The 18053-nt window shown below is 33.4% G+C and overlaps 1 protein-coding gene across 3 annotated transcripts in view; it reads right to left on the minus strand.

The window, feature by feature from the left end:
* The window catches only part of LOC111141934 (lunapark, ER junction formation factor), an 81703-nt gene that overhangs the window by 32678 nt on the left and 30972 nt on the right, over positions 1–18053 (minus strand). For all 3 annotated transcript variants that reach the window (XM_022494829.1, XM_022494811.1, XM_022494820.1), the window contains 3 exons: positions 12554–12594; positions 6034–6117; positions 5901–5952 (listed from right to left, as the gene is read on the minus strand). In XM_022494829.1, coding sequence (XP_022350537.1) covers positions 5901–5952; positions 6034–6117; positions 12554–12594 — 177 coding nt within the window. The remainder of the gene's footprint in view (positions 1–5900; positions 5953–6033; positions 6118–12553; positions 12595–18053) is intronic.

Below are 18053 nucleotides of genomic sequence, written 5' to 3' on the forward strand. Positions count from 1 at the left end.
AATGAGATATCACCTCACACCAGTCAGAATGGCTAAAATTAACAAGTCAGGAAATGACAGATGCTGGCGAGGAAACGGAGAAAGGGGAACCCTCCTACACTGTTGGTGGGAATGCAAGCTGGTGCAGCCACTCTGGAAAACAGCATGGAGGTTCCTCAAAAAGTTGAAAATAGAACTACCCTATGAGCCAGCAATTGCACTACTGGGTATTTACCCTAAAGATACAAACGTAGTGATCTGAAGGGGCACGTGCACCCGAATGTTTATAGCAGCAATGTCTACAATAGCTAAACTACGGAAAGAACCTAGATGTCCATCAACAGATGAATGGATAAAGAAGATGTGGTATATATACACAATGGAATACTATGCAGCCATCAAAAGAAATGAAATCTTGCCATTTGCAACGACGTGGATGGAACTAGAGGGTATCATGCTTAGTGAAATAAGTCAATCGGAGAAAGACAACTATCACATGATCTCCCTGATATGAGGAAGTGGAGATGCAACATGGGGGGTTAAGGGGGTAGGAGAAGAATAAATGAAACAAGATGGGATCAGGAGGGAGACAAACCATAAGTGACTCTTAATCTCACAGAACAAACTGAGGGTTGATGGGGGGAGGGGGGTCGGAAGAGGGGAATGGGGTTATGGACATTGGGGAGGGTATGTGCTATGGTGAGTGCTGTGAAGTGTGTAAACCTGGCAATTCACAGACCTATACCCCTGGGGATAAAAATATATGTTTATAAAAAAATAATAATAAAAAAAAATTTTAAAAAAAAGCTAACTCCCACACTTATACACCAAATCCCATCCCTTCTTGCCTCATCCTGGACAGTTTTCCATCAACTGTGTCCACTCTCTCCATCATCAATTATTCTGTGTCTTCTAGGCCATTCCTAGCAGCACACAAACATGTTATTTCTTTCATGCAGCATATGTTCACCCACATACACATAATGCTTCCCTGTCCAGCTATCCATTTTTCCACTCCCTCTTATGCAAAAGAATAGCCTCTTCCGTCTCCAACTTCTCTACTCCCCTATTTTCTTAAGCCCACTCTAATCAGGCTCTTGCCCTCATTCCTCCTCCAAAACCATTATTTTCAAGGTGACTATGGACCTCAACACTGTTAAAAACCAATGTTCAATTCTCTACTCTTAACCTAATTGGCAGTTTTTTTCATAGGTGATCACTACCTTGAAACACTCTCTTTAGTTAGCATCCAGGACCCAACATTCTCCAGGATTTGCTCTTGCTGACCACTTCTCAGTTTCTCTTTATGGTTCCTCTACATTACTCCCAACATCTTAAGGTTGGAGTGCTCCAGGGCAGCCTTGGTCCTTTTTTCTTTTTTCTCCATATTTACATCCTTGGTAATCTCATCCAGTCTCACGGTTTTAATATCACCCACATTTTGATGATACCCAGATTTCTATCTCCAACCCAGATAATTCCTGTTTGCCAGACTTACATTCAATTGCTTCCTTAAAATATCTACTTGACTGTCTGACATCTCAAATGTACAGGTCCAAAATCAAACCCTTTTCTTCACCACTTCACCTCCAACTTCTTCTCTTCCCCAAAAAGTGCTCCTCTTGCAATTTCTAACATACAGGTAATTGACAACTCCATCTTCCCAGTTACTCAGGTCAAAATTCTAAGTTATCTCTGATTCCTCCTTCTCCCACGCCATATCCAATCTATCAAGAAATCTTTTGGGTTCTAACTTCAAAATATACGCAGAATCTGACTAATTCTTAAAACCACCTTCACTGTTACTGAACCAAGGCCCAAGCCAACATCAATGCTTTCCTAGATTACTACAATAGGTTTCCAAGTAGTCTCCCAGCTGCTCCCTTTGCTCCCTTTACAGCCTCAACAGCGTAACCTTCCCTTTAAAACATAATTTAGACCATGTCAATCCTCTGCTCAAAACAAAAACCAAATTTTTTTTAAAGTAACTGAAAAATGAAATTCTTACAATGGTCTACACTCCAGAAAAGGTATGATCCTTTCTTTCCTCTCTTCCTCTTTCCTCTTTCTTTCCTCTCTTACTGCCCCTCCTACTAGTCTCCCCATTGTTCAATCCAGTACAGCCTTACTGGTCATGTTATTTCCAGAGCAATCTGGGCCTCCTGTCTATTCACTCTTTGCACTTGCAAATTCCTTTGTCTACAATATTCTCCCTTCAGATATCTGCATGGCGCATTCCCTCACTTTTTTCATATCTCTGATCATTTCCTCACTCCTTTTATATCTTTTTTTAGATATGAAATTTATCTATGTGGCCTTCCCTGACAACCGTTATTTAAAACTTCAACCCACCCACCTTACCCAAGGCACTCCCTATTCACCATTATTTCTTTACTTTCTTCCATCTAACATTTTATATATAAACATATATATATGGCAATTTCTCTCTCTCTCTCTCTCTCTCTCTCTCACACACACACACACACACACACACACACACACACAGTTTTTTTGTCTGTTTTGCTCCCTATTATGTCCCCAGGGTCTAAAACAATGCCTGGCAGAGAGCACACACTCAAGTAAACATTTATTGGAAAAAAAAACAAAAACCAGAGATTAGTACATAGAAGTCAAATTTATTCCTGCAGGCCAATTAAAACTTTGAAAAGAAATATAATTTCTTACCAACCCTAAATATCTCAATTTCTTTATTCTCCAGAATCTATTCAGAAAATTATACTGGCAAATACCATTTTTTCATTAAATCCAAACTTCAGCATGGAGCCCAATACAGGGCTTAACTCATGACCCTAAGACCAAGACCTGAGCTGAGATCTAGAGTTGGACACTTAACAAAGGCACCCAGGCACCCCAAACTTCATTACTTTTTAATCTATTAAGGACAAAGCCCTCCCAACTCTCAGTCTATGACTCCTAAAGAACTAGAATAAATGCTGAACACTGAAGTACCAGATCATTCTATTAAATGTAAATATGTATATATACACACATATCTACCTTTTATGTTCATTTATTCTTTCATATCAAATGATAACACTGATTTCCTAAGATTAAGCACCCACTAATAAAAATTCCTTATAAAAAGGGGTCGGGACTATACTGTCAAGGTCATGAAAAACAAGGAGAGTCTGAGAAACTAGCACAGCCAAAAAAGCCTAAGCCATGTCAGCTAAATGTAATGTGGTATCCTGGATGAGATCCTGAAACAGAAAAAGGACATGAGATAAAAACTAAGGAAATCTGAAGAAACTATGGACTTTAAGTGAATAATAGTGAATCAATATTGGTTCATTAATTTTAGTAAATGTACTATTTAATGTAAGATGTTAATGGGGAAACTTGGTACAAGGGTATATGGGACTTCTTTGTACTACCTTTGTAATTTTTCTGTAAATCTAAAAATATTTTAAAAAATTAAGTTTATTAAAAAGGAGGAGATGGGCAGGTTAGTATTTTGTCTGTAAATATCACACTCCTTTTAGTGCTAAACCTAAGCAACTCAAAGAATACTATTCTCAAATATTATAATCAATCTCAGTATAATATATATCATTAGCACTAAGTAACAAAAAATGAAAGACACCTTATACACATGAATCACAGTTCTCATTCGGCAATCATGCAAGACAGCTAGTAAAATATATATATGTACTTATTTTACTAGCTCTCTTGCATTATAAGGATATGTATACACAAACATTCACATTTAGTACATTTCCCCCCTTTTTATTCCAGTTCAGAAACAGGTAAAAGACAAGAAAGGGAGTAAAAGAGAGGGAGAGAGGAGAAAGAGGGGAAGGAAGGAAAAGAATGAATGAGTGAATAATGGTTCAAGCAAAGACAAATATTTGGCTAAATTCACAGGAACATAGAACTTAAACATAAATAGAAAGTATGACTGTCACCTACAAAATAATAGGAACCTAAAAGAGATCTGAAAAGATTAAAACAACAAAACTCAATTATAATTCTCAAAAAGTAGAATGAAGTTGACATATAATTTAGAATTTTTTAAATAAGGAAAAAATTCTGAACACCAATTAATTACTTCAGACCTGGAAGAACTACTAGTCATACTAGAATAGGACACTCTAGAAGAAATATTTTTTAAAGAAAAAAAAAAAAAAGCTTATAAGCTTAAGGTCAAAAACTGTATTATATTCATCTCTGTATTCTCCATGGTGTTTTCACTTAAGATTACTTAAAACGTTCTTTTAAATAAACAATTCATTTATATTATAGGTAAGGGTTAATTCTCCCTAAAAGGATATCCAAAAGCAGTGCCACAAGAATCAAGAGCAGAGAGACCAGCAATGGTTTTTCCATAACTATAACATGACATCAGAAGGAAAAAATGTATTTGGGTTTCAAAAGCTTCTAAGGAAAAATGAATTTAATTCTTCAAGGAAATCATGTTGCCTAAATATTAATAAATACTTATGAATGTCAGTAAAGAGGTCATATGTCTTTTAATGAGAGAAAACAGAAAAATCACATTTTAAAAATCTATTTCCTAAAGTTATTTAAAAAGTATTTTTGAAAAGTTGGTGCCAGTTATACAAAATACTTTAAAAAATTATAGAAACCTGGCCTATAGACCAAACACTCTTTTTGAAATTACTAGACGGTATAAATTACAGAAAAATTTAAATGGATTATGAAGGCAGCAGTTTCAGTGTAAGAATCTAATTTATTTTAATCATATGTAAACTTTTACATTCATCAAAACTTCAGGCTTTTATTTCTATAAACCAAATCCTACTTACAGAAAATGGGAGTGGGTGGGATTCTTCCCATATAGCTCAGCCAATTAGGAAACCTAAAACTCTTATGGCTCATTTAGTATCCATGGTCTTTGTGGACATTTATAAAAGAATTGACTTCTCCAAGTTCTAAATGTCATCCTAACATTATAAACCAAGCTACAATTCTGATGATTTATAAGAACAGAAGTTTACATTTTTAAAAATAATATATTCTATATTGCAACAAAAGCCTTATAAACTATATTACTATAGTCTAGAGAAAAGAACAAAGAGGAAAGCCAACGCAAACTCAAAAATATCTTTTCACATGTCAGTCTTAGAATTACTTCATGTAGCCACTTAAAATAATGACTTTTTAACTTTTACATAATATTCAATGATATAAAAATGATGGTTTCACTAATAATCTGATAACTTCAAAAAGCGAGTTAATATTATTATATAGCAGTAATTCCTATTTTTTCTAAATTATTAGAAATTCTAAATTTCCAAATTATTTTACTATCTTCCTAAATAAAAGTGTTTAGAAGAAACTTCAAGCCTGACAAAAATCTTCATTAAATTCCTCAAAAATAAATCATAAAAATATAAGAATTTTTTTTTTTAAGATGTATTTATTTGAAAGAGAAAGAGAAAGCAAGAGCATGGAGGGGAGAGGCAGAAAGATAGGGAGAGAGAAACTTAAGCAGCCTCCAAGCTGAGTGCAGAGCCTGATACAGGGCTCAATACACAACCCTGAGATCATGACCTGAGCCAAAACCAAGAGTCAGATGTTTAACCAACTGAGCCACTAAGGTGCCCCTGTAAGGATTTTCATAAGGTATGCTAAGAGATTCTCATTTGAAAGGGGAAAAAAACCTTACAAAATACTGGTGAATTATTTAAATTTCAAAAGCTTAAAACCAATTACATATTTATCTCAACAGATAACATCTTTACTCAACATATTCCTGAAAGATCAAAATGAAATAAATTTATTGCCACCCACTCCAAGTCATAACCCATATTACCAAATATAAATTAACATAAAAGCATTCTACGTAAGTTTCTACACACCTCTATCACACTTTTGAACTCACTTGGATAAATATGGATCTTTCCAACAGCAGCAGCAGTTTCTACAAAGTTATTTACCTTGTCCAGGTCTTGCAGTTACAGCTGCTCCAGCAGATGGCGGCTCAAGCTCCTGTCAATTACAATAATGTTATTACAGTGACCTACTACAATGCACTATTTATAATAAATTAGAGTGATAGAACAACCTTACCTTTGCTTTCTTTGAGTCTGGATCAAACCTTTCAAGAATTAATTTAGCCGTTTTATAAGTTTCTTTTTCCATGACTTCTTCAAGCTACAAACAAAAATTTCCGTAAATTATCACACTTTAAAACATACACACAACTTACTTTTGTAAGTCCTATTCCAAAAGTGTTCAAGTACAATGCTTAAAATAAACAGCATACAATATATTCAGATAGCATCAAAGACTTCCTACAGTCAAATAATTAAAATCTACATTTTAAAATGGCTTCTAACCTCTAATATGTTACTTGTATTTAACAGCTTTACTGCAAGGAAATACCAAATACTGCTAATTGTTTACATATAATGAGGAGAATAATTACATGCACCAACTTCAATAATGGAATGTGCAAAAATCTATCAGCCATCATTATTGGAAGTTATTAGACATGACAAGCAAATGACAGGCAATTCCTCAGATTTATTTCCTCATAGCACTTAATGCTATTAATTTAAAGAAGGTCGTTAGCCAAGAGCTTTACAAAATAAAATCTCTGTGCCAATTAACTGCTGTCAGCATCGATTTTAGATTATTTATTAGCAGAAGCAATTAGCTTGCTGCAAATGCAGTGAAAACTCACTAACTGGGAGAACAGCCATGGAATTTGCTCAAATGACTTTAAGAGCTGAAACTCCCCCTTTTTTACTTAGATTCAAACAACTTTAGAGGGGAAAAAACACAGTAAGAATTTAAGTAAAAATTTTACTGAGTTCTATACACACACTAGGGGTTGTAATTAAAACAGTTCATTATTATAGCATTTTATTTACAATACACTCAAGTCAGTCAGGGTTTAATTTAAAAAGCAATAACCAGTAAAGTATCATTTTAGCAGTTATGGCCCAATATCAGAAAAAGTTTAATTTTAGTATAAGACAGTTGTATTATGACAAATAGCTAATGTGTAGAAGAAAATGCTTTGTAAAAATGGGAATGGGACCTTTTCCTTCTCAGTGACCAATGACAGCCACTTAGATTCATTAAATGTCACATTTATTCAAAAGGTCATTTATTTTAAAATACAACACAGAGCACATTTACCAAGTTTAAAATACAGTTAAAAATATGCTACCCAACAGTAGTTAATGGGTTCCTTATTAAAAATTCAATTCAACATTTAAGAAGCTAAGTGCGTAGATGAATAATTTAACCTTGGTTTAGTGAAAATAAAACATTTTCCTAATTATTTCAAAATTATGATAAATTCTCAAAACAATCAAGTTTAATGTTCTAATGCAAAGGAAATGTAAAGAAAACTTTAGAGTTGAGAAAAACTGGTAATCAAGATTTTAAAAAAAGGACATATCATATATCCCTAAATTTACATAGTCTATAAGGAATCTACATGGAATATCAATGAATTAAATCCAATTAATTTTTAATGTTTTAGACCAACATTGTGGCAATAGAACTTTATGTAATGATGGAAATGGCTTATATCTTCACAATGCAGTAACCACTAAGCCATATGTGACAAATGTTGCTTGTGTAACTGAGGAATGGAATTGTAGTTTTATTCCATTTTAAACAATGTAAATTTAAAAGATACATGGGGCTTTTGGCCACTGATGTGGACAACACAGATCTAGATGAAGATAACTGCTAGGCTTAAAAAGATTAGATAACACTGTGATTTTTAAAACAACACACGAAACTCAAAACCAAAATGCAACTTCAACAAATGACTGCAACACTTGGTACATTATTCAGCAAGTATTCATTTTTATGTCTATGTTCATGTAAAGTATCTTCAATAAAGTCATTTTTTAAAGCACTAAAAGATGTAAATCTATTCTCCTTTTCTTTAGTACTTCTAGCAAAACTTTTTCACATTATTGCTTAATTAACACATATATCCATACAACATTTTAGGTGAATAACTTGTTTTAAACAGAGACATTCTGATCAGTGTAAAAAACATAAACCTTAAACTCCAAAGTCAGAAAAAATCTGGGTTCAAAGCACACTTCCATTCTTAATTACATAGAAAGACTTTGAGCAATTCCACTAGCCTCAGTTTCTCTTTTTGTAAGGCAGATACACTAATATTTTCTTCATAGCACTGTTAGGCACTTTAAATACAATAATGTATGAGAAAGAGTCTCTAACAGTACCTAACACAAAAACACAAAATCGTTAGGGATACCCCAATTATACAGAATGGGTCTGAAAACAGCAGTGTTTCCAATACGCAACATATTCATCCCAGGATTCAGGAATGAAAAATAAGATTCTCAAAACTCCCTAAAATATAAGTTGCATTGTGTTTTTCATAATATTTTTTTAAATTTTTTAAATTGTTCTATGATAAATTATACTAAAAGTTTCAGGGCTTTTTATTTAAAAAAGAAAATAATAAACATAGTTTATTATGAATCAATATTTTGACAAGATTATGTATTTCAATAACATGTAAAAATTATTTCTACTTGATATAGACATTTCATCATAGATAACACTAAAAGAAGGGAACATGAATACAAATGTCAGAAAATAATTTTTAATTTTAAAAGGTAATCCTACAAATATTTAATATGTAAATTATCATTCTTGAAATAAAATTTTAAAAGAGCATCAATTGCTCTATCCAATATTCTTGATCTTTGCTTTGTGCCAAATATTCTAGATATAGAAAAATTTCTTTTGTTCGTACTCGTCAAATTATTAGGAGTGTGCCCCAAACCATCTTCAACACACAGCATTAGGGTACATGTTGCATTATTTAAACTCATCTTTTTTACAATGATGAAAATACTGTCTGCTTACCCTGATTTTGGTTATACTGCTGAAATCAATACTGTTTTTACTAGTTCAGATTTTACATCATTTTCTGATTTCACATAGGAGTATTCCACAATAATAGTCACATCTTTTCTCTCTGCATTTCTTCTGTTAAAGTATTTACAAAGATCTGTAGCCTACAGTGAATATTCAAATACTGGAAAATGGCAGCAAAAATTATTGGGTAATACAAATATAGCATTTGAAACTTCTAGTGAGGTCAACAGCCCTACACAGAATTACATGCTGAACTTGCTAATTTAAGTACTTCTTTTGCTTCTAAAATTTATTTCATGGAATGTCATTCATAGGATTGTACATAAAATATATCATGTGTATAAGCTTATTATTACTTATCTGTAAGAATAACTCACCATTGACAAGAAACGGGGCCCATAAAACATAATATGGCCACAAAAGCAAGACTGATTAATTAGACTGTAAGACCTCTCTACTGCATGCTCCTGTCCTGTTCCCACAAATGTCCATATTAACCTATAGCTCAGCATGTCAGCATTTCTTGCTCTTTCTTTCAACTGGCAGTAGCGGATTTCTTTGAAGCAGTAACATTTGTAGTTAATTGTTAGGCTATAATACTCAGAGAATTATAACACTTCCCCCTATGTTCCTAATTTCTCAACTGATTTTTCTCAAAATTCAGAAAAACACAAATTTCCTGAGAAATGCCAGAAAGGAATTACCACATAGAAATACTATTCTTGAGGGGCACCAGGGTACCTCGGTCAGTTGAGCTCAGTAGGTTGACTCTTGGTTTTCACTCAGGTCATGATGTCAGGGTCATGAGATCTAGCCCTGCCTCTGGAGCCTTCTTAGAGATTCTCTCCCCCTCCCTTCTCTCTCCCTCCCCCTATGCTCATCTCCCACCCCCCATCTCCCTTGTGAGCTGGCCCAGGCTTTCTCTCTCTGAAATAAATAAAATCTAAAAAAAAAAAAGAAATACTATTCTTGGAAAAGTATAGTATTTTCATGAACACACTTAAATTTCGACTCATGTTCTGATGGATCTTGATTTTGAACTGTGTTGATGGAATGTTCATGGATGCAAAGGGATTATCTATTAAGCTAATTTTTTTTCAAAAGCTGAATTTTTTTGAATAGCAAAATGTACACATCAAGACTTGGGAGTTTTTTAGATAATTAGAGATTAATTTTTAGTTTTATTTTAATAAGTAAATAGTTACATTAAGTTCTTAGATTTAAATCCTTGTCAAGATACTAATTTTCCTAAGTAATTTAACTTTTTAATCAATTAATAGTTCATGTTCATTCTTAAAATTACACTTATACGAATTATGTATTATTTTACAAATTTATTCAGAATAAAGAGATGCATCCCTAAGGAAACCACCTTTAATAAAATGTCAAGTAGTAAATATAATTGGTTTTCATTTTGTTATTGAAAGAGGAGGGATAGGAGCTGAATATTTTTGGACTGATAGTTATTTTCCTACAGGCATTTTAATAATAAAAGTATTTTTCAAAGCTAATGTAGAGTTTAAACTTAAACATCCATGAACAAGATCAATTTTTATTACATTTAGCTTTTGTTCAAAAGTAGTGCCCCTTCTTTTTCCTCTCATTACCAGCAAAATGATCAGCAAGCACTGTGCTCCTTTACTAACTCACCCTTAACACCTATTGTTCTAAACAAAGTAAGTGTAAAGCAACTCAAACAAAGTAGCTGTTAAGGGCTTGAGTAATAAAGTCCAGGGATGAAGTTTCCAGTAGTAACCGTCATAACCAACAATAGTCAAGTCAATGCAAATTGTTCCCTAATAAATAAAAAGAGTTGGAACAGCCAACTTATTTTTCTTAAATCATACTGCAAGAAATATGGCATACTAAACTACTCTGTAATATTGACGCCTCTTGAACCATTCAGATATAGACAACTCTTGGCCCTGAAGTGAATTTTCCAACTGTGAGGCCTAGATGAAGCAGCTTTATGCCGTCCTTCCTTTGAGGGCTATTAAAGAAGTAAATAGCTTAACTTGTCTTTTCAGTTTTCCAAGTCTGCTCTGTTACTCTTTTTTGCCCAATCACCTGTTTTCCAAGATTCTGCCTTCTGGTCATGTGACAGCACTGATATTGGATCAGATTCTCTTCACTTAAATTTCTTTTTAAATTTTCTTCTTTTTTTTTTGTCTTCCTTCTTATATTTTCTATTTTAATAAAAATTTCTCCATTTTGATACAAGGAGGGCTTAGCTCTGATCACCTCTATCAGCCCTTCTTTTTAAGCAAACCAAACTAATCATATCACAATTTCTATATTACCGAGAACTATCAGTATTTCCTCACTTTGAATTTATGGCTGTTACATAATGCATGGAATTAAAGAAATATAATAAGATATAAGGGAATATTTCTATGTTTCAGGACCATTAAAAATGTCAATGCAATGTTGGTAAATAATTCATAGAACACTGACGAAGCTCAAACAAATAAGAAATCCTTTCACAATTAAAGTTCTTTTATTTTTCAAGCACTTAAACTCTCAAGACCAGCGTCTTTTATTACCAATTCACAAAACAACTTTTTTTAAGTAAGCTCTAGGCCCAATGTGGGGGTTGAACTCACAACCTCAAGATCAAGAGTTGCATGCTCTATCAACCAAGCCAGCCCTGTGCCCTCAAAGAACAATTTTTACACTAATCTTAACTTTCATAATTTTTATTAGTTTCATAATTGTTACTTATTACGTTACACTAAAATACACTGATCATATGCATCTGATTAAATTTCATTAAGTTTCTACATAACAAGCCAGTTATCAATTATCATTTTCATACTTCAAAAATAATTATATAAAAAGGCATATGTAAATTCAAGTCAAACACCAAGTTCAATTCACTTATTAGAGGGTATGATAATACCCTATAAATAGCTAGGGCCCTTCTTCTCTTATGCTTGGTCCCCTTTCCAAACATCCGAAGGACACATTTAACTGGCCCCACAAGAGATACCCATGTGATCAGAGCTGCTGATAGAAAATGAAAGAAAAAAAATTCTTTCTTTCCCCCTTTCTTCAGCCTTTTCATGTTAAATTTCACTTTTACAACCAATCTTCTTGATCCCCTCTCTCCTACCCTTACCTAGCCTTATTCTGTCCAGAAAACCTGAGACGTGACATATGTAGATGTTTGATCCTTTTCTAACCCTAATAATCAATCTGGATACCCACCTTTTTACCCCTCTGCCTCATTTAACCTTCCAATGATTCATTTACTTGCTTCTCAGCTTACAACTGCATAGATTCTCAGACTCAAAAAAAAGTCCACATAACTACTTTTTCCTGTCAATCATAATTAATTAGCAAAAATATTCATAATTTAGCTTCATCATTAAAATGCTATCCATACTTGTTACTTGGATGGTCATAACGTATAACAGATAAACATTGTTTATTCAGTTCTTTTTTTTTTTTTTTTTTTTAAATTTTTTTTTTATTTGACAGAGAGAGATCACCAGTGGGCAGAGAGTCAGGGGGGGGGGGGGGGGGGGGGGGGAAGCAGGCTTCCTGCTGAGCAGAGAGCCTGATGCGGGACTCGATCCCAGGACCCTGAGATCATGACCCGAGCCGAAGGCAGCGGCTTAATCCACTGAGCCACCCAGGTGCCCCTGTTTATTCAGTTCTTAATCTATTTGTTTTACATAAATTAATTTTAAATAAGTTAACTTACTATTTTTTTCTTCTGGGATTTTAAATCATCCAATGCTTCATCTAGAAAACAAGATTTAAATCAAAGCTAAATCAGATATTAAGATACTTAGATATCTTAAAAACAGTATGCCAAAAGATATATATTAAGCAACCACAAGGAAACTGTCTTATTTTAGAATTTCTCACTGATGTGTACAGATAAAAATTATCTCAATCTTCACACATATATATTTCATACTGTTGCCTATATATTACAAAGCTAAGTAGCGAAAAATTGACTTTACATAGAATAAAACACCTTTCAAAATTTAAAAAGACCTAAACATTTTATCAAATAGAATTTGAGTAATTAATAATTTTTAATTAAATTTACAAATAAAATTATTATTTCTTCATTAAAGTTCCAGGATAGCAAACATCTGAATACCCAAATCAAAGTATACTATTCATGTAAAAATCCAAAGACAAACTTATACAAAGACTTTACTATAATTTTTCAATATTTTAGTTTTTAATGTGTTAGCCAACTTACTACTAAAGGGGAAAAAAAAGTCTGCTAACATGTGTAAAGAGAGTAGTCATCTATAGTTAGAGAAGAGCAATGAAATATTTATTCCTTAATCCAGAAGTCAGAAAATTTTTTCCAAAAAGGGACAGACAGTAAATATTAGCATTATAGGCCAAAAGGCAAAATCAAATAAGTACTTTTAAAGCAAAAGAATGAACAAATTTCCATAAATCTTTACTGACAAAATTAAAAATGTAATAATAATTAAGTTCAATTTTTTGTAACATAGGTCTATCATTGAAAAGAATAAAATTATTTTCTTTTGGGTGAGTAGAAAACATTTCACTTAAATGAGGCTCAAAGTTGCTGTTCCCTATCATCAAAACCAATTGCAAATGTTGATTTGTCATGAGATTTTACACATTTGACTTTTGAAAATGTTTTTTCACATGTATAGGTACTGCTAAATACTGAAATCAATCAACAAGCACATGATTTTAACTGAGGATATTCATTGATTGGAAAGCATTTATAGAATTCTTTAATTCTTTTATTGATATTTGCTTTTTCTTATCATTACATTGGAAATTAATCACTTCCAATTGAAAATAAGTGGAAGCTCCTCGATTGTACAGTTAAGTGGATTCTGCAATATGGAAACTTCATTTGCATTTCTTGAAGTCTGAAAATCACTGCTGGATTGCTTCTCTTTTGGCTAAGACCAAGTGTGAAAAATACTGCTGGAACTATTGTTTGAGCTCAGATCACATACTTGATGCAAATTTCTGGGGGAATGGAAATCGTGCTTCTTGTTTTAACTTTTCACAGTCTTTTTTTTAAAAATTACTTTGTGTTATTACAATGATATTTGTTTCCGAAATGACTTTATAGCGTATAGGTTTTGCACATAAGGACTGTTTTGTCTTGCAATCTTAGGTTGAATTCATTAAGAACCATTAGCAACTCTGCAGCAAAAGCTAATTTTCCAAAGCCAGTCAGCATTCAATCACAATGGTTGAAGGTGATTCTTTGCATGCAGAAATATTACACTCTAGGCCCTGAGCTCAAAATATCACAATAAAACTTTACCACTGCTGAGCCATCAAACTGCTGTGGGGCTGGGCAGATTATGATAGTCAGCTTCTATTTCTGATTAAAGTTCACATAATTGACAATGGTTAAGTTCATGAGCGTAAATGAACTTCCCATTGACACTACTAATTTAATAACACATGGTAGGTTCAATTACGCTTGGCAAAATACCCGCTGTCACATAACACAATGAATAACCACAAAATTTAAACACCTTACAATTTCACAAGTTTGTACATTAATCCAAATAAGCCTTTTTCTGTTTCCCACATTTTTTTAGTATAGTTGACACACAATGCTACATGAGTTTCAGATATACAACTTAGTGATTGGACAAGTTTATACATTATGATATGTTCACAAGTGTAGCTACCATCTGTCCTGTTACATCACTATTACAGTATCACTGACTGTATTTCTTATGCTGTGCCTTTTATTCCCATGACCTACTCACTCCATAACTTGAGGCCTATATCTCCCTCCCCCCTTTACCATTTTGCTCAATCTCCCACTCTCCTCTCCTCTGTCAATCATCAGTTTATTCTCTGTATTTACAGGTCTGATTCTGCTTTTTTTTTTTTTTTAGGTTCCATTTATGAGTAGAATCATATGTTGTCTTTCTCAGTCTGACTTATTTCACTTCACATAATACCTTCTAGGTCTATCCATGTTGTCTCAAATGGCAGTCTCATCTTTTTTATGGCTATGTAATATTCCATAGTATATGTTATATTTGCATACACAGCACATTTTCCTTATCCATTTGTCTATCAATAGGCACTTTGGTTACTTCTGTGATTGTAAACAACGCTGCAATAAACATAGAGATGCATATATCTTTTCAAGTCTGTTTTTTCATTTTTTTCTGGGTAAATACCCACTAGTTGAATTATTGGATCATATGGTATTTCTATTTTTAATTTTTTGAGAAACCTCCAAACTATTCTCCACAACGGCTGTACCACAACGGTTGTACCAATTTACTTCCCCACCAACAGTGCACAAGGGTTTCTTTCTCACTGAAACTTGTTTCTTATCTTTTTGATTTTAGCCTTTCTAACAGGTGTGAGATGGTATTTCATTGTAGTTTTGATTGGTACTTCCCTGATGATTGATGATGTTCAGTACCTTTTCATGTGTCTGTTGACCATGTGTGTATCTTCTTTGGAAATATTTTACCACCAATATTTATTTTTTTTTAAGATTTTATTTATTTATTTGACAGAGAGAGAGATCACAAGTAGATGGAGAGGCAGGCAGAGAGAGAGAGAGAGAGAGAGAGGGAAGCAGGCTCCCCGCTGAGCAGAGAGCCCGATGCGGGACTCGATCCCAGGACCCCGAGATCATGACCTGAGCCGAAGGCAGCGGCTTAACCCACTGAGCCACCCAGGCGCCCCATTACCACCAATATTTACAACACACCTTAGCAGATTCTACTTCAGGTTGTACTGAACTGGTGTTTTTTCAACTTTGAAGATATTCTGTCCTACAGTTGTTTTATAGAGATTTTATGTAGAAGTTAATTCAGTAACTGCAAGCTCAAAATTGATTCCTCAAATAAACTACAATTGAGCAGTATCAGAGCCAAGGAAGATCACTTGGAATCATTTGCCATGTTTTTAAATTAACTATCTTGCTTCCAATATTCTCAGTTCTTCAAATTGTTCATGCCAAAAGTCTACTTACTAACTAAGCAAGTATACCTTCTATACCTTCTCTGAACACATTTTGTTCAGCTGCTGCAATCAAACACAATTCAATTAATTCACCATTGGTAAATAAATGGCTTTCCCTGCTTCACTAATAAGCCACCCAGAAACTTACTGGATTGAAGCTCCATTTTCACTTTTAATTTTTATGAACAAATTCAGCTGTGATGAGATATTCCATTTTAAATGTTTTACTTTTTCTGACCATTGCTTTTCTGTGAGTTGGGAGTATCATGAGTACTTAATATGGTAATGTCAATGTATTTGTATTCTTTTAGCACAGTCCACTATGCCCTAAAAATGCAACATTCCAAGTCCAATCTTCTCTTCTTTTGTTGTTTTTACATGTTGAGTATGCATTGATAATTAAAAAAAATAAATAAAATTGTCACAATACATATGGCACATGAAAGGTCAAGTTATAAATTTGTGTCATTTGTTGTACATTCTCCAACAGTCTCAAGTGTTGAGATGAGAGCACCACATACAGTTTGCTACAAGTATTTAACTCCGCCACTGTAGGATGAAAGCAGCTACATTTAAATGAATGGGCAGCGTTTTGATCCAGTAAAAACAGAAATCTGAATTTCATATAAATATAATGTCACAAAATATTCTTTTGAATTTATTCAATGATTTGAAAATGTAAAAATCATTCTTTTCTATAGGATTTTATTTATTTATTTGACAGAGAAAGAGAAGCACAAGCAGGGGGAGGGGCAGAGAGAGAAGCAGGCTCGTTGGGAAGGAGGAAGCCTGATGCAGGGCTCAATCCCAGGACCCTGAACCAAAGGCAGCCACTTAACCAACTGAGCCACCCAGGCACCCCTAAAAGTCATTCTTAAATCATGACCTGTACATGGTTGTGAGCAGGACTTGGCCCACAGGCTATAGTTTGCCAACCCTTAATCTATACTATGTCCAAAGCAAAAAACAAAGGAAATAAAACTAATACAGAACAAAAAACAAGGACACAATCAATAGCTTCAGGCTGACTTGATGCTAAAAAAATATATTTGTAGGACAGTAAGATAATCTTTTCTGATGTCTATTTTAAATGTACATGTAATACCTATTCAAATGAATTAGATTTTTTTAAATAAAAGGATCCCTGAAGTAAATTTTTAACGCAACCCCTTTATGTAATAACCATGTCCTGATGTGCCTATTTGTAAGTTAAAATATTCATACATTTAATTTCCTTAGAAAAGTGTTTCCAAGCACTCTTTTAAAATAAGTTTTCTTATATTTTCTACTATTTTGTTAGTTCTATGAGGTCAGAGAACATATTTGTTTTAAACTTATTCCTGCCCTCCTGGTATTTACCATACTATCAAATATCACTAGAAACAACATCATAGGCTTATTTTCTTTAATATGATAGTATCAATATTTTTTAAAACCACAGCAAACATAATACTTAATGATAAAAATTAAAAGCTTTTCCACTGAGAATCAGAAACTAGACAAGGAATCTGCTATTCCCACTTCAATTCACTATTATACTGAGTCCTAACCCATTAAATAAGACAAGAAAAATTTTAAAAACAAGAAAAATAAAAAAGAATAAGGAACAGAAAAGAAAAATCAGCACCATCAGCCCATATGTATATTAACACTTTGCAATTTTTATATATTTTGGCATATAGTTTCACTTAATACTCATAATAATCCATCCTAAACATTTTATGTTTATGATGATGATAATATATGTTTCCACTTTACAAGTTAGGAAACTGATGTTCAGAGAATTAAAACTTATCTGTAGGACAAAAAGACAGCCAATGTGTCTGGAGCAAAAGCAAAAACGTAGAGTTAGGAAGAGATGAAGTTAGAGAATGGGCATAAGCCAGAAAGTAGAATAAAATAATTCAGATTTACTCTAGTTGCCACAGGAAATCAATAGAGAATCTGAAACAGAAAAGACACGACTAAATATACCTCAAAAATAGACTACTTAGGAAGCCACTCCTAGTATAAGTAGGAGATGATCACCTGAATTAGAACAGTAGTAATAGTAAAGCAGGTTAGAAGGGGTCAGATCTGAAATAATGTTGGAGGTAGAGATGACAGGACTTTGAAGGGGAGAGAGAAACTCATGGTAGATTAAAGGGAATATGAAGTCAGGACAGGGATTTCCCCCCAGTTGTTTGTATGGAAGGGAGATTATATACCAATAGAGACAATCAAATAGAAATAGCTAATACAAA

This window comes from Enhydra lutris, unplaced genomic scaffold (assembly GCF_002288905.1).
Source record: "Enhydra lutris kenyoni isolate GAN:26980312 unplaced genomic scaffold, ASM228890v2 scaffoldscaffold1, whole genome shotgun sequence".
Classification (NCBI taxonomy): Eukaryota; Metazoa; Chordata; class Mammalia; order Carnivora; family Mustelidae; genus Enhydra; species Enhydra lutris.